Source organism: Xyrauchen texanus, chromosome 38, assembly GCF_025860055.1.
Source record: "Xyrauchen texanus isolate HMW12.3.18 chromosome 38, RBS_HiC_50CHRs, whole genome shotgun sequence".
NCBI classification, from domain to species: Eukaryota; Metazoa; Chordata; class Actinopteri; order Cypriniformes; family Catostomidae; genus Xyrauchen; species Xyrauchen texanus.
The window spans coordinates 38,260,363-38,278,982 of record NC_068313.1 but is presented as its reverse complement, the minus strand read 5'-3'; the positions used below and the strand labels follow the sequence as shown (position 1 = coordinate 38,278,982).

The window sequence follows — 18,620 nt, the reverse complement described above, 5'->3', positions numbered from 1 at the left end:
GGGGGTTAATGAGATGGGAGGGGTTAAATGATAAGGGATGAGTTTATTTTAAGGAATTGAAGAGATTAAATGATAAGGGAGGCGTTTATTTAAAGTAATTCAAGATATGGGGTGGGTGGTTACGTGTGTGGGAGGGGTTAATGATAAGGAAGGAGTTTATTTAAAGTAATTCAAGATATGGGTGGGGTTAAGTATGTCTGTGGGTTAATGAGATGGGAGGGGTTAAATGATAAGGGAGGGGTTTATTTAAAGGAATTGAAGATATGGAGGCGGGGTTACGTGTGTGGGAGGGGTTAATGAGATGGAAGGAGTTTATTTAAAGTAATTCAAGATATGGGTGGGGTTAAGTATGTCTGTGGGTTAATGAGATGGGAGGGGTTAAATGATAAGGGAGGGGTTTATTTAAAGGAATTGAAGATATGGGGTGGGTGGTTACGTGTGTGGGAGGGGTTAATGATGAGGAAGGAGTTTATTTAAAGTAATTCAAGATATGGGTGGGGTTAAGTATGTCTGTGGGTTAATGAGATGGGAGGGGTTAAATGATAAGGGAGGCGTTTATTTAAAGTAATTCAAGATATGGGGTGGGTGGTTACGTGTGTGGGAGGGGTTAATGATAAGGAGTTTATTTAAAGTAATTCAAGATATGGGTGGGGTTAAGTATGTGTGTGGATTAATGAGATGGGAGGGGTTAAATGATAAGGGAGGGGTTTATTTAAAGGAATTGAAGATATGGAGGCGGGGTTACGTGTGTGGGAGGGGTTAATGAGATGGGAGGGGTTAAATGATAAGGGAGGAGTTTATTTAAAGGAATTGAAGATATGGGTGGGGTTAAGTATGTGTGTGGATTAATGAGATGGGAGGGGTTAAATGATAAGGGAGGGGTTTATTTAAAGGAATTGAAGATATGGAGGCGGGGTTACGTGTGTGGGAGGGGTTAATAAGATGGAGGGGTTAAATGATAAGGGAGGAGTTTATTTAAAGGAATTGAAGATATGGGTGGGGTTAAGTATGTGTGTGGATTAATGAGATGGGAGGGGTTAAATGATAAGGGAGGCGTTTATTTAAAGGAAGTGAAGATATGGGGTGGGTGGTTACGTGTGTGGGAGTGGTTAATGATAAGGAAGGAGTTTATTTAAAGTAATTCAAGATATGGGTGGGGTTAAGTATGTCTGTGGGTTAATGAGATGGGAGGGGTTAAATGATAAGGGAGGGGTTTATTTAAAGTAATTGAAGATATGAAGGCGGAGTTACGTGTGTGGGAGGGGCTAATGAGGTTTGAACTTGTTTCCAGTAATCGGAGCAGCATTCTGTTCAGCGTCTCTGAAAATATTCAAGATTTCACAATCATGACACACTAATGTTTGGCTGACATGACAATGATGTGTGTTTCCTAAAGTATCAAAACACAGTTTCCACACACACACCTGTGACTGTTCTGAGAATCAAACTCAAACCGCTTTCAGATCAGCAGACTGATGCTAATTCTGGAAATCTGGTTTAAACAGAATTAAAGATTTGGTACCAGAAAATCTTACTATAATAATACAAAAGTGTGATTTTAAGTCTAATTTGATGTCCTTTTGGCAATGCTGAAACATCATTAATTGCATTGAAATGATCTTAAATGATTACCGCATCTCTCCGCTAACATTATTCTACATAAACGCAATGAAAGAAATGAAGATTTCACGATGATGATGATGACAGGTGTGTTTGGAACTTCACACCAGATTCCTGTTGGAAAATAACATACATGACCTCTGTCAGATGCCCAGACAGACAGACAGACAGACAGACAGACAGGTGTCACTGGAAGCGTTTGAACCAGTTAAAATGGCAATTAGTGTTCTTCAAAAGAGCACCGTTCTTCATTTCCTCCGTGTCGTATTTGATCCTGATAATAATTGAGCGGTTGTTCTGGGCGTGGGCGGATGAAAACAGTCTGAGATGATCGATCGATGCGCTGATCATTAACACTGCACAGGAGCACAGAACACACACAGGAGGAGGAGCCAGAGTGATTGACACATGCTGCAGGAACCGTTGATGTCCCGCCCAGTACCGGGTTCTGTGAGACAGAGAGACAGAAGCTCAAATGAGAGGTAAAGTGTGCCATCTGGTGGTTGCTGTGTGAACTGCAGTGTTCAGTCGGATGATTAACACACTTGAGATCTGTAAACTTGTATATATTTGAACGTTTACTTGTTTCCAGGGACATATCGATGATTTAATGTGTGTGTGTGTGTGTGTGTGTGTGTGTCACTCACTAAATAGGAAGACGCTGGCGTTGTGTATTCCCAGTCTGTTGGTGGCGACACACGTGTAATTTCCATAATCGTCTTCAGTGACGTTTGCGACCACCAGCAGCGTACGAGATCCAGCGATCTGAATACTGACGCCCTGAGAACTCGACAATCTGACACACAAACACTGTCATTAACACACATTCAATAAACCACATTATACGGTTTATTCTTTCATCTCTATGAGTGCGAGACGGTTTAAAGCAGATTATTACACTGTGCTGTGATTGGTCAGTGGCGCCATCTAGTGGTCTGATATGTGTCAGTAACACCTGCACATACATGTATCAGACGCTCAATCATCTCTCCTGCTGCTCGGATCACAGTGAGATCTCTACAATAATCGAATGACATCATCTCAACTCAATGTTGCATGCACATGTATGTGGTTAGTAGGCATGTAATAAGCGGGACAATGAGCAGTCAGATGGTAGTTATCGCAAAATACAGTTGAAGTCAGACGTTTACACACACATTAGCCAAATACACAAACTCAGTTTTTCATATTTAATGGTAGAAACATTCCCTGTCTGAGGTCAGTTACGCTCATGACTTTATTTTAAGAATGTGAATGTCAGAATAATAGTCGAGAGAATGATTTATTTCAGCTGTTATTTCTTTCATCACATTCCCAGTGGGGCAGAAGTTTACACACACTTTGTCAGTATTTGTTATCATTGTCTTTAAATTGTTTAACTTGGGTCAAATATTTTGGGGATTCTTCCACAAGCGTCTCACAATCAGTTGCTGGAATTTTGTCCCATTCCTCCAGACAGAACTGGAGTAACTGAGTCATGTTTGAAGGCCTCGGATTGAGGTCAGGACTTTGCCACAACTCTGCAGGTGTGCTTGGGGTCATTGTCCATTTGGAAGACCCATTTGTGACCGAGCTTTAACTTCCTGTCTGATGTCTTGAGATGTTGCTTCAATATATCCACATAATGTTCCGTCCTCATGATGTCATCATCTATTTAGTGAAGTGCACCCGTCCCTCCTGCAGCACCCCCACAACATGATGCTGCCCCCCCATGCTTCATGGTTGGGATGCTGTTCTTCACCCTTTTCCCTCCAAACATACCGATGGTCATTATGGCCAAACAGTTCAATATGTGTTTCATCAGACCAGAGGACATTTCTCCAGTCAGATCTTTGTCCCCATGTGCACTTGCAAACTGTATTCTGGCTTGTTTATGGTGGTTTTGGAGCAGCGGCTTCTTCCTTGCTGAGCCTTTCAGGTGATGTCCATATAGGACTTGTTTTGCTGTGGATCTAGATACTCGTCCACCTGTTTCCTCCAGCATCTTCACAAGGTCCTTTGCTGTTGTTCTGGGATTGATTTGCACTTTTCACACAAACTACGTTCATCTCTAGGAGACAGAATGCGTCTCCTTCCTGAGCGGTGTGATGACTGTGTGGTCACATGGTGTTTATACTTGTGTACTATTGATGTACAGATGAACGTGGCACCTTCAGGCGTTTGGAAATTGCTCCCAAGGATGAACCAGACTTGTGGAGGTCCACAATGTTTTTTCTGAGGTTTTGTCTGATTTATTTTGATTGTCCCATGATGTCAAGCAAAGATGCACTGAGTTTAAAATACATCCACAGGCACACCTCCAATCAGAAGCTAACTGGCTAATTGTCTAAAGGCGTGACATCATTTTCTGGAGTTTTCCGAGCTGCTTAAAGGCACAGTTCACTTACTGTATGTAACTTCTGACCCGCTGGAATAATGATATAGTCAATTACAAGTGACACAATCGGTCTGTAAACCATTGTTGGAATAATGACTCGTGTCATGCACAAAGTAGATGTCCTAAACGACTCGCCAAAACTATAGTTTGCTCATATTAAATCTGTGCATTGGTTAAAAAATAAAAGGTTTAATGACTTCAGCTGTTAACCCCTTAATGATGATACAAGAGTCTCCGCTTCACGTCCTGATCACCTGTCAGGTGTGTTTTGTGATGACCGGTTGACTGTACATTACTGTATCCCTCATGTGTGTATGACTTTAAGGGGTTAAAGCTGCAGTGTGTCATTCTGTCACAAAATTAATGATGGTTCTCAAACAGGTTTCCTGAACATTCCCCCTGTCTTCTGTTGGTCAGAATAAAAGAAATAAAACACAAATGCATTTGTGTCTGTGAATGGTTTAATACGGGTGGGGTTATTAAACAGGTGTGTTTGATATATGAGACACTGGTGCGTTTAATAACTTTACCCCTCTGGGGTCTGAGGGTGTTTTGGGCCCTGGAGAAGTTTTGACATGCCTTGACATTTGTGCTTTTTTCAGTTGCTTAAAAACATATTAATGGCTAAAGTCTGATAACACTGTATTCAGCACAAACTGGGCTACAATAATATGTGAGCAACATGTGTGTACAGGTTTGTATTTTTGAGAAAATAATGTTTATGCATGTTTTTGAAAAAACTAAAATTTTAAGTCACTGAAATAAGGTCATATAACACATACTAAACATACTAAACATTTCTCAAATACTTTGAGAACTGGATCTTGTAGCCGAGAGTTTTTGCTACAAAATGATGTGAAAATCATCCTGATCACTCATTCATACAAAACAATATAGTCATTTAACTTTTGTGTGACAATTTTAGTGCTGAATGGTAATATGCGAGGAGGCGTGAACGATCATGAATATTGATGAGATTCACACCTGAGGACACAAAGACCCCTCCCCTCGGCCTATCAATGAGGAATGTGACAGAAAGAGAATGAATGTGAGGAGACTCAATGATCAAAATCAAGTTTTAATTTAAAAGAAGTAATCTGACTACATATTTTCTTTACATAAAGACTTTACTTAATTTTAGACCTACACTACCATTAAAAGAAGTCTCTTCTGCTCACCAAGACTGCATTTATTTGATCCAAAATACATATGATAATATGCTGATTTTCTAATATGGGCATATTTAAAGTGCATTTTAACCTGAACAGATATTTGCAAGCACAAGCTTTGTTGATGATAACGAGGCAGCATAAACACATTAAAATATAATCTAACATTCATATTATTTTTATATCATATTTATATCATACAGCATACAATGTAAATAACAACATTTACATGTAACTAAAACTTGCCTATTAGGACATGTCAATACTTTGAATGTCAAATGTCAAACTTTGAATCCTGTCTGGAAACAGTCCCACTAGTAAAATATGTATGTTTATATAAAATAGCATGTCAGCTAATGAAAACTAAACGACTTACTCGTCTGAAATTGTATCCTCTGCTTGATCAAATCTCTCTTCTTTCATTGGAGTCCCGCTCTTCTTGTTAACTCATCTTTACATCCAGGAGTTTACAAGCACGCAGAAAAGTTTAGTTGTGTTTGTTTACATTAAATCTCGCAGTCGGGGGCGTGTACTTTTCCCTTGATCGCCTCAGCACATTAGCGTATGAATGGCGCGCTCTGCTGGTGGGTGGATCACATTACAGATAATGAGATGGACCAGTAAAAACTGTACATCGCTTTGTTTCAAACAGATTGCATTGCAGGAGACTATTTGTTTTAAATTTGAATTGTTTTATTTAAAAGTAGACATTTTAAGCTTTCTTTAGACATATGTTTCATGTTTGTGTGAGAAGAATTCGCGGAGTTTAAGTTAATTTTAGTGACGTGTTTCTGAAATATGATCGTGAACACAGAGACTGCTGAAAGCTCAACCTTTTTATTTTATTTATTTAAAAAAAAAAACACAAGGTTTTGATGTTAATATGAGTGTACACAAAAAAAGAAGACCCTCTATAGTTTATAATCATGTATTGATTTTATTTATATGACCATAAATGACGGAGTATTTTAAGTCTATGTTGCTGCTATGTGGAAAAAAACCAGCAAAACGCGCCGGTGCATTTGCCGACCCCAGAGGGTTAATGAACTGTGAATCCTAAAGTAGAACTGAACTGACCTGCGGTCGTCTCTGTACCACTCGTACTCGGGCTGAGGAACGGCCGCCGCCTCACAGTGCAGGATTCCCGTTTGTCCGAGCGCCGTCTCTGAGCTGCGAACTTCCTTTATATAGGGCGGATCTGCACAAACACACACTGATGTACATGTGCTGTGTGTGAAGTGTGTAACAGATGGAGAATAACACACTTACAGTTGACGATCACATTGACATATTTGACATCAGGGGTGGAGACGTCATTACTGGCTTTACATTCATAACGTCCCGACTGAGAGCGAACGATCCCAGAGATCTCCAGATATTCACCAACATCCAGAGCTTCAGCTGAAACACAAACACATCGATGTTTAATCACACGTCTGTTCTGGAGACGTCCAGCAGGTGGAGCACATGAGTGTGTTTCCTCTGTGACTGACTCTTTATACACACACACACACACAATCATCTACAGCAGAACATCACAAACACACACACTCACACACACACTCACACACACTCTCTCTCACACACACACACCACACACACACACTCACACCACACACTCTCACACACACACACACACACACACACACACTCTCTCACACACACACACCACACACACACACTCACACCACACACTCTCACACACACACACTCACACACACACTCACACACACACACACACACTCTCTCTCACACACACACCACACACACACACCACACACTCTCTCACACACACACACACTCTCTCTCACACACACACCACACACACACACCACACACTCTCTCTCACACACACACACCACACACACACACTCACACCACACACTCACACCACACACACACACACACACACACACACACTCTCTCTCACACACACACACCACACACACACACTCACACCACACACTCTCACACACACACACACACACTCTCTCTCACACACACACCACACACACACACCACACACTCTCTCTCACACACACTCACACACACACACCACACTCTCTCTCTCACACACACTCACACACACACACACACATCAGGAAGTTGAAAGGCTTTTGAGAACAAGTGAACACAGGCGGCTCATTTACATGCTCATGTTTTATTCATCAGTCATTTACAACAGTGAGACACAATGTGATTATTTAGTGAATACTAATTTATGTAGAACAGTTGAATAGAGGAAGTTCAGCAGAACTGAGAGATCACATGACACGTGAAACACACACACACACACACACGTTTAATAACACATTGTTATATGAGTGACAGGTGCACATGAATCATGAACTCTGTTGATCTGATCATTAATATAAATCATATGTTGATATTCATGATCAGAATCTGTGTATTAATCTTCAGGAGTTTCCGTGAGTCCGGTTCTTGACAACACTAATTATTCATGACAGCTGATCCTTTAATAAGCATCTAATGAACAGATAATAAACTGTTGATTAAACTTTAGATATTGGATGAACGTAGAAGTCAGAAATGACTGTTTACAATTATATCACAAAACCTTTTTTTACAGTTAATGTGAGATTAAACGTGTGCATGTGACATTTATTTCTGCATATTTAAATCATTTCTGCTTCCCATTGGCTGAATTCTGTTTGCTGTTAATGATGCTAATATTATCTATAAACAGTATTATAATAATGGAAGATGAGCACATGAGCAATATTAGAGTTTTAACACATCCTCACTGCAGTGTTTAATGGCGTTCTGTGCTTCAGCGCCACCTGTTGCACTGGATGGGAACTGCAGTGTCTTCTGACACGTCAACTAAAAGCTCATATTTGATTGGTCAGGGCATTTTTAATCAGCTGGTGAATAATAAAAGCACTCGTGTACAAAAAGCCTCTCTTTGTCGACACTGAATGTGTCATTATGAATCCACTGCTTCTATAATGAACACAGTCGCTGTAATCACGCTCTCTTAAAGGCATACACCATTACACATAATGTCAATGATGCAAACATCATTAATATAAATGAAGCACTTGTGATTAACTTTGAGCTGCATTTGGGAGAAAGTGTGCTGCAGTTTATTGTCATGCCGTTACACACTGATTGTTTGATGTATATTATTTAACACCACTAACCTTCTCTCCAAACACCTTGAAATGAGGAGATAAATGTGCTGAAATGGGTTTTAATTAAAGTTGATTGTCATATCTCTGAGGAGCTGAAGTCAAACTCACTGATTGAATTTGAGATGATCAGATGTGAATGATGGAGATTACTCCATGATGTTAAAGATCTGCTGGAGAGGTTGTGCTATCAAACCCAGCGGGTTGATCTAAAGCTTGATACTAATATCTTAATTAGGGCTGTCAATCAATTCTGTTTTTTAATCAAATTAATTACATGGTATTAATTAATAAAATTAACTGTATTATTTACAATTTTTTTTGTTGAGAAAGTGCATCAAATAATAATAATAATTCAATATATAATGTAAAATAATTATATTTAAAAATTATAAATAAAATCTATATATATTATACAGATTAAATCAGATAATTCAAATGCATTACATTATTGTGGCAGATGAGTAAAGTATTGATACACAATCCAAAAATTGGCTTCAGAATCCAAAATATTGTTATAAAAATCTAATAAAGTAAAAAACTATTATAAAACCTTTTCTAATGACGCGTCATGTGACTGCCCCCTGCTGAAAACAGCTGGAGTTGCACTCACTGCCCCCTGCTGAAAACAGCTGGAGTTGCACTCACTGCCCCCTGCTGAAAACAGCTGGAGATGCACTCACTGCCCCCTGCTGAAAACAGCTGGAGTTGCACTCACTGCCCCCTGCTGAAAACAGCTGGAGTTGCACTCACTGCCCCCTGCTGAAAACAACTGGAGTTGCACTCACTGCCCCCTGCTGAAAACAACTGGAGTTGCACTCACTGCCCCCTGCTGAAAACAACTGGAGTTGCACTGACTGTCCCCTGCTGAAAACAGCTGGAGTTGCACTCACTACCCCCTGCTGAAAACAACTGGAGTTGCACTGACTGTCCCCTGCTGAAAACAACTGGAGTTGCACTGACTGTCCCCTGCTGAAAACAGCTGGAGTTGCACTCACTGCCCCCTGCTGAAAACAACTGGAGTTGCACTCACTACCCCCTGCTGAAAACAGCTGGAGTTGCACTGACTGTCCCCTGCTGAAAACAACTGGAGTTGCACTGACTGTCCCCTGCTGAAAACAGCTGGAGTTGCACTGACTGTCCCCTGCTGAAAACAACTGGAGTTGCACTGACTGTCCCCTGCTGAAAACAGCTGGAGTTGCACTGACTGCCCCCTGCTGAAAACAACTGGAGTTGCACTGACTGTCCCCTGCTGAAAACAGCTGGAGTTGCACTCACTGCCCCCTGCTGAAAACAACTGGAGTTGCACTCACTACCCCCTGCTGAAAACAGCTGGAGTTGCACTGACTGTCCCCTGCTGAAAACAACTGGAGTTGCACTCACTACCCCCTGCTGAAAACAACTGGAGTTGCACTCACTACCCCCTGCTGAAAACAGCTGGAGTTGCACTCACTGTCCCCTGCTGAAAACAGCTGGAGTTGCACTGACTGTCCCCTGCTGAAAACAGCTGGAGCTGCACTCACTGTCCCCTGCTGAAAACAGCTGGAGTTGCACTCACTGCCCCCTGCTGAAAACAACTGGAGTTGCACTGACTGCCCCCTGCTGAAAACAACTGGAGTTGCACTCACTGCCCCCTGCTGAAAACAGCTGGAGTTGCACTCACTGCCCCCTGCTGAAAACAGCTGGAGTTGCACTCACTGCCCCCTGCTGAAAACAATTGGAGTTGCACTGACTGCCCCCTGCTGAAAAGAGCTGGAGTTGCACTCACTGCCCCTGCTGAAAACAACTGGAGTTGCACTCACTGCCCCCTGCTGAAAACAACTGGAGTTGCACTGACTGCCCCCTGCTGAAAACAACTGGAGTTGCACTCACTGCCCCCTGCTGAAAACAACTGGAGTTGCACTCACTGCCCCCTGCTGAAAACAACTGGAGTTGCACTCACTGTCCCCTGCTGAAAACAACTGGAGTTGCACTGACTGCCCCCTGCTGAAAACACCTGGAGTTGCACTCACTGCCCCCTGCTGAAAACAACTGGAGTTGCACTCACTACCCCCTGCTGAAAACAGCTGGAGTTGCACTCACTGTCCCCTGCTGAAAACAGCTGGAGTTGCACTCACTGTCCCCTGCTGAAAACAGCTGGAGTTGCACTGACTGCCCCCTGCTGAAAACAGCTGGAGTTGCACTGACTGTCCCCTGCTGAAAACAGCTGGAGTTGCACTCACTGTCCCCTGCTGAAAACAGCTGGAGTTGCACTCACTGTCCCCTGCTGAAAACAGCTGGAGTTGCACTGACTGCCCCCTGCTGAAAACAGCTGGAGTTGCACTCACTGTCCCCTGCTGAAAACAGCTGGAGTTGCACTCACTGTCCCCTGCTGAAAACAACTGGAGTTGCACTCACTGCCCCCTGCTGAAAACAGCTGGAGTTGCACTGACTGCCCCCTGCTGAAAACAACTGGAGTTGCACTCACTGCCCCCTGCTGAAAACAGCTGGAGTTGCACTGACTGCCCCCTGCTGAAAACAACTGGAGTTGCACTCACTACCCCCTGCTGAAAACAACTGGAGTTGCACTCACTGCCCCCTGCTGAAAACAACTGGAGTTGCACTCACTGCCCCCTGCTGAAAACAGCTGGAGTTGCACTCACTGCCCCCTGCTGAAAACAGCTGGAGTTGCACTCACTGCCCCCTGCTGAAAACAGCTGGAGTTGCACTCACTGCCCCCTGCTGAAAACAGCTGGAGTTGCACTCACTGAATTGCTCCGATGGAATATTCTTTATTACGAGACATGATTAATTGTGTTAAATTGTTAACATGTTATTTCTTATATAATTAATCATACTGAATTAACATGTTAAATCGGCAGCGCTAATATTAATATCCAGTGTAATATAGTAAACTAGAATTTTGAAATTGTCGGAATAAAATGTGAGAGGTGTTTTTTTTGTGTAAAACTCATGGGCACAAGAAGGGGGTTGTTCTGAGTGATTTAGCTGGTTGCTATGTGGTTGCTAAGGAGTTACCGGTAAACACAACTAACTACAAGAGTTCCGCTAAGAGGCTCATAGATGCTGTCTCTGACTGGCTGACTATCACTCCATGTAAGCAGCTGATTGGCTGTTTCTCACCTGATGGGTTGAGCAGTCTCCAGGTGATGGAGGGATCTGGCCTCCCATTGGCCAAACACGTCAGTGTGACATTACTGCCCTCGTTCACTGTCAGGTCCTCTGATACTTTATAAATAGTTGCAGGAACTGAGAGAGAAAGAGGATGAGTGTTAATGAGGTGTTCAGGGTGATGTACAGCTTCAGCAACACAAACAGTGATGTATTACACACACAAACTCATCTGAGGAACAACAACAGTTACAGCAATCATTCATTCAGTTTTAAACCACACCCCTACAACCTCTAACCCCACCCCATATGTGACACATAACCACTCCCCTTTCACCTCTGCCCCGCCCCGTTCACTCTGTGATGGCGGTTCTGTTATATAAACTCAATATCACAGAATACTGTGAGGGAGGAATTCAGTCAAGTGATTATGCAAATCAGCTAATGACACAGACACGCCCATGTTCAGCGCTGGTCACAATCTGTGCAGGAAAATGATTTCAGCACTCCCGAGTCTTCAACAACATTCATAAACTGTAAAGCACACGTCTTGTCAGAGTGTTGTAGTGGTGCAGATTCTCATCTCTACACACTAGAGGGCATATGTCTCTCTCTCTCTCTCTCTCTCCTGCAGTCCTCATGAAAGCGTCTCTGTCTCTCTAACACGCATGAAATTGCAATTGTAGTTGCAGCAACACTGACATGAAAATCCAACACAAATACATGTTACTGTATCACCAATACACACACACACACACACTCTCGCACACACACACACAAATACATGTTACTGTATCACCAATACACACACACATACACACACACACTCTCGCACACACACACACAAATACATGTTACTCTATCACCAATACACACACACACACAAATACATGTTACAGTATCACCAATACACACACACATACACACACACACTCTCGCACACACACACACAAATACATGTTACTGTATCACCAATACACACACACACACACTCTCACACATACACATACACATACACTCTCTCGCACACACACACACACTCTCACACATATACACACACATACACACTCTCGCACACACACACACTCTCACACATACACACAAACATACACACTCACACTCCCACACACACAAACACACACACACACACTCTCTCGCACACACACATACACTCATTAATACACACTCTCACACTCACTCTCTAGCACACACAAACACACATTCTCTAATACACACAAAGTCATAAACACACACACACTCATTAAATTGTAATATTTAATGCATCTTATTGTTACACTTATATTCAGTTTTCTATTGTACCTTCAATGACATGATTTGCAATGCATCATGGGACGAGTAGCTCACTGCCTTCTACCTTTATTGTGTTTATTTGGGATTTTCAAACACTTTTGTGCTAGAGCTGGTCGCTTTAGTTCAAGGTTTAAACAGTTTATTGAATAATAATAATAATAATAAATCTGTCTGGAGAAAATAAAGTGTGTTCACTCACTGTCTGTAACGTGTTGAACGTGCGGCACACATCACAGAACTGATATGAAATGCTGTGTGGATCAGCTGTGTGTTACAGACGAACAACGGATTCACAAACCCCTCAGACCGATTCAGAGCAGCTGATTCATCACAGAACGAACGATTCCTTTCAGCACACACTGCACACGAGCTCAATAAACCTCCGTTTGAGCCATTCTGAAGATAAAACACATTCGCCTGGATTCATTTAGTGCCGCGTCTCGAGCGGTTTATATTAATCTAGAGGGAAACTTGCACAGTCGAGTGGATCCTCCTTAATTGCATCAAGATTTATGATTGTTGCAAAAACAAAACTGCACAAAACAATCCACAAGAGTAATGAACACACTGCTGCTTACAGAAGAGACGCTCGTCATCAATCTCAAAAACACTTCCTCCTGAAGAGCAAAGACGGTACACACTACACGCAGCACACAGACACTGTACATTCATGTCACACATTTACATTCATTACATTCACAATGCTCAAATGAAAGGTCAAGCTGAGTGCATTGCATTGTGGGATACGGGCTCTCAGATCATACATGTGTTCATTACACATGTGACACACAGGGGGGCAAGATCCCCTAAAGAGCATCTTTACGAGATTTCAATTGTTGTTGCGTTATTATTATTATTATTATTATTTCTGCAATCCAATGCAGAAAAATGATCAAATATGACTTAAAAAAGAAGCATAAACAGCTTAAACAACTAAAAGTGCTACATTTTATCAATAAATAAACCCAAAACATAAAGGACTATTTTGAGATTCGGATCTGCGGCGGGTCACAAGCAGGAACGGGAAACGTAATCTCCTTTAATCCTAATATACTGTACCCTTATAACATCTCATGATTTCATTTTCTGAAGTAGTTTTGCATCCCCTCATATTAAATTGACCATGTTTTCACTAAATATCCATATTTTAACCACGATATTCAAAGTGAAACTACAATAGCAACACAGGAAACAAAAACTATGGTGATAAAATTATAATGATTTGGCTATTCTAGTTTCACTACAGTCACCATATTTTACCCAACGTATTTGGAGTAAAGCCATAGTAACGGTAATCAATAGTAAAACCATAGTAACGGTAATCAATAGTAAAGCCATAGTAACGGTAATCAATAGTAAAGCCATAGTAACGGTAATCAATAGTAAAGCCATAGTAACGGTAATCAATAGTAAAACCATAGTAACGGTAATCAATAGTAAAGCCATAGTAACGGTAATCAAAATTAAAGCCATAGTAACGGTAATCAATAGTAAAGCCATAGTAACGGTAATCAATAGTAAAACCATAGTAACGGTAATCAATAGTAAAGCCATAGTAACGGTAATCAATAGTAAAACTATAGTAACGGTAATCAATAGTAAAGCCATAGTAACGGTAATCAATAGTAAAACCATAGTAAGGGTAATCAATAGTAAAACCATAGTAACGGTAATCAAAAGTAAAGCCATAGTAACGGTAATCAAAAGAAAAGCCATAGTAACGGTAATCAATAGTAAAGCCATAGTAACGGTAATCAATAGTAAAACCATAGTAACGGTAATCAATAGTAAAACCATAGTAACGGTAATCAATAGCAAAACCATAGTAACGGTAATCAATAGTAACGGTAATCAATAGTAAAACCATAGTAACGGTAATCAATAGTAAAACCATAGTAACGGTAATCAATAGTAAAACCATAGTAACGGTAATCAATAGTAAAACTATAGTAACGGTAATCAATAGTAAAGCCATAGTAACGGTAATCAATAGTAAAACCATAGTAACGGTAATCAATAGTAAAACCATAGTAACGGTAATCAATAGTAAAGCCATAGTAACGGTAATCAATAGTAAAACTATAGTAACGGTAATCAATAGTAAAGCCATAGTAACGTAATCAATAGTAAAACCATAGTAAGGGTAATCAATAGTAAAACCATAGTAACGGTAATCAAAAGTAAAGCCATAGTAACGGTAATCAAAAGAAAAGCCATAGTAACGGTAATCAATAGTAAAGCCATAGTAACGGTAATCAATAGTAAAACCATAGTAACGGTAATCAATAGTAACGGTAATCAATAGTAAAACCATAGTAACGGTAATCAAAAGTAAAGCCATAGTAACGGTAATCAATAGTAAAACCATAGTAACGGTAATCAATAGTAAAACCATAGTAACGGTAATCAATAGTAAAGCCATAGTAACGGTAATCAATAGTAAAACCATAGTAACGGTAATCAATAGTAAAACCATAGTAACGGTAATCAATAGTAACGGTAATCAATAGTAAAACCATAGTAACGGTAATCAAAAGTAAAGCCATAGTAACGGTAATCAATAGTAAAACCATAGTAACGGTAATCAATAGTAAAACCATAGTAACGGTAATCAATAGTAAAGGCATAGTAACGGTAATCAATAGTAAAGCCATAGTAACGGTAATCAATAGTAAAGGCATAGTAACGGTAATCAATAGTAAAGGCATAGTAACGGTAATCAATAGTAAAACCATAGTAACGGTAATCAATAGTAAAACCATAGTAACGGTAATCAATAGTAAAGCCATAGTAACGGTAATCAATAGTAAAACCATAGTAACGGTAATCAATAGTAAAGCCATAGTAACGGTAATCAATAGTAAAGCCATAGTAACGGTAATCAATAGTAAAGCCATAGTAACGGTAATCAATAGTAAAACCATAGTAACGGTAATCAATAGTAAAGGCATAGTAACGGTAATCAATAGTAAAGCCATAGTAACGGTAATCAATAGTAAAACCATAGTAACGGTAATCAATAGTAAAGCCATAGTAACGGTAATCAATAGTAAAGCCATAGTAACGGTAATCAATAGTAAAGCCATAGTAACGGTAATCAATAGTAAAACCATAGTAACGGTAATCAATAGTAAAGGCATAGTAACGGTAATCAATAGTAAAACCATATGTAAAACAGTTAAAGGATGGCAAGGAGGAGGCGAGAACCGGCTTGTCAATATAAATAATAATTTAATGAAAACTCCAAAACACATAAACAAACACATATGACGGACATGCCCGTAATTCTCTCTCCCTCGAACAATCGTCACCAGACGCCTTTATCCCTCGCGCGCCTCATCAGGCCAATTGGGGACCGGGCGCGCGATATTCCGACCCGGCCCCGCCCCCCTCAGCTCCACACCATAGTAACGGTAATCAATAGTAAAGCCATGGTAACGGTAATCAATAGTAAAACCATGGTTACTATATGGATGCAGTATACTGTATTTTTTTTTTTATCCCCTTTTCTCCCAGTTTGGAACGCCCAATTCCCACTACTCAGTAGGTCCTCGTGGTGGTGTAGTGAGTCGCCTCAATCCGGGTGGAGGAGGACAAGTGTCAGTCTCCACTTCTGAGACCGTCAATCAGTGCATCTTACCACGTGACTCGTTGTGCATGACACCGCGGAGACTCACAGCATGTGGGTCATGCTACTGTAGCTACTGGCATCTCAGCGAGTATTGACGCTGACTATCACAGCTGGAGTCGCAAGTTCGAATCTAGGGTGTGGTGAGTGACTCCAGCCAGGTCTCCTTAGCAACCAAATTGTCCCGGTTGCTAGGGAGGGTAGAGTCACATGGGGTAACCAAATTGTCCCGGTTGCTAGGGAGGGTAGAGTCACATGGGGTAACCTCCTCGTGGTCGCTATAATGTGGTTCTCGCTCTCGGTGGGGCGTGTGGTGAGTTGTGTGTGGATGCTGCGGAGAATAGCGTGAAGCCTCCACACGGGGCATTTCAAATATTTATCTTCCAGGCTTTGGTGAAAGATGTGTTGCTTGACATGATTAATCGGTTTGTGTATCTGGATGATATGATGATTTTCTCCCAGTCGCTCCAGGATCACACACAACACGTCTGCCAGATTCTTCTTCTCTAAAATTTGCTCTTTGTCAAGGCTGAGAAGTGTCAGTTCCATGGACGGCCATTTCCATTCTTGGGGGTTGTGGTCTCCTCTGGGGGGGATTCACGTGGATCCTGGCAAGGTAAGGACTGTTTCCTGTTGGCCAATCCCAGATTCCTGGAAGGCCCTGCAGAGGTTTCTGGGATTCCCTGTTTTATAGACCTTTCATTTAGAACTACAGTCTTGTTGCTGCTCCTCTGACTGATCAAACCTCTCAAGAAATCGTTTCAGTGGACGGCCCTTGCTCAGGCAGCTCATGACAAACTCAAAACCCTACTCATCGTTTCGTGGTAGAGGTTCGTCGGAGTTGTCGTTGGAGCAGTCCTGTCACAACAACCTCCTCATGACAGTCTGACTCATCCCTGTGCCTTTTTTCCTCATCGTCTCTCGCAGGCTGAACGGAACAATGACATCGGCAACTGAGAGCTCTCGTGGTTAAACTGGCCTTGGATGAGTGGCGTTACTGGCTGGAGGGAGCTAAAGAACCTGTTCTGGTCTGTCTGTCAATTCTCAACAGGCTCTTTGGGCTCTCTTTGGGGCCTGGGGTAGCTCAGCAACTACCACATGTGTCTACCACTATCGCATTTTAGAATCCAGGGTGTGCTGAGTGGCTCCAGTCAGGCTTCCTAAGCAACCAATTGACCCGGTTGCTAGGGTGGGTAGAGTCCTCATGGTTGCTCTATTGTGACCGCTGTCATGGACCACGTCTTCCACATCCATGTCCTCCCAGTGGAGGTGGTCTCTGACAGGGGCCCACAGTTTGTTTCCCATTTCTGGAGAGAGTTGTATAGGCAGTTAGGGGCCTCCGTTAGTCTCCCTTCTGATATTCCATCCTCAGACTAACGGCCAGACCAAGCGGGCCAATCAAGATCTAGAACGGATGCTTTGTTGTCTTGCCTCCCAGAACGCTGCCTCCTGGAGTCACCTGCTCTCGTGGATTGAGTGTGCTGCCGGGACCATCTACAGGTATGTCTCCCTTCCAGTCTAGTCTTGGTTACCAACCTCCTTCATGTTCTTCCCAGGAGCCGGAGGCTGCTGTTCCCTCTGCCTTGGCTTTTGTCAGACTCTGCTGTCGGACCAGGGATCGCGCTCGGAGGGCTCTACTTCAGGCCAGCATCTGATTTGCGCCGCTTCGCCCCACCGGTGTACATCGTTGGCCAGGAGGCGCTCCTGAGGGGGGAGGTAATGTTGGGTTTTCTGGGTGATCTGGCGGTGAGTCTGTTCCACATGTTTGTTTACATGACCATGTGCTTCGGCAGTGCTGCTGGTGTTTCTGCAGGGCGGGTGGACATTATCATCATTTCACCTGTTCCCTGTTTCTCCTCTCTATATAAAGCCCTTGTGTTTGCTGTCTTAGATTGCATTGTGTGTTCTCTATGCAGTCAGCCTCTGTCAGTCGGTTTGTTTTGTATGTTCAGTGTCTCTCCCAGATAATTCCTCCTCATTATTCCAAGCGCTCACCGGTTCCCAGTCTTCCACCCACAGCTGTCACTTACCTGCTCTGGACCGCTGTGTTCAGCATTCATCATCCAGCCTCTGCTTCACTCTCTCCCACGATCCTTCTTCCTCCTTCATTGGCATTCTCCACCTGAAGAAGGATTCCCCTCAGTCCCAGTTTCCGTCCTCTGCTGCTCTGTTCTCCGGACTGGTTATTGTGACATTACCTGTTTCTCCTGTTTCAGGAGTGATCAGTGTAAAGCATAAGCATGTGTCTAGAA

General features: G+C 42.1%; 1 protein-coding gene across 1 annotated transcript in view; it reads right to left on the bottom strand.

Annotated features, from left to right (window-relative positions):
- Positions 1 to 6: 6 nt before the first annotated feature.
- Positions 7 to 18,620, bottom strand: part of LOC127631408 (limbic system-associated membrane protein-like) — a 142,808-nt gene continuing 124,194 nt past the window's right edge. The window contains exons 3-7 of the mRNA XM_052109522.1: positions 11,442 to 11,567; positions 6,436 to 6,567; positions 6,244 to 6,364; positions 2,268 to 2,416; positions 7 to 2,068 (exon numbers count right to left, since the gene is read on the bottom strand). Of these exons, the coding sequence (XP_051965482.1) occupies positions 1,971 to 2,068; positions 2,268 to 2,416; positions 6,244 to 6,364; positions 6,436 to 6,567; positions 11,442 to 11,567 (626 nt within the window). The 3' untranslated portion in view covers positions 7 to 1,970. The remainder of the gene's footprint in view (positions 2,069 to 2,267; positions 2,417 to 6,243; positions 6,365 to 6,435; positions 6,568 to 11,441; positions 11,568 to 18,620) is intronic.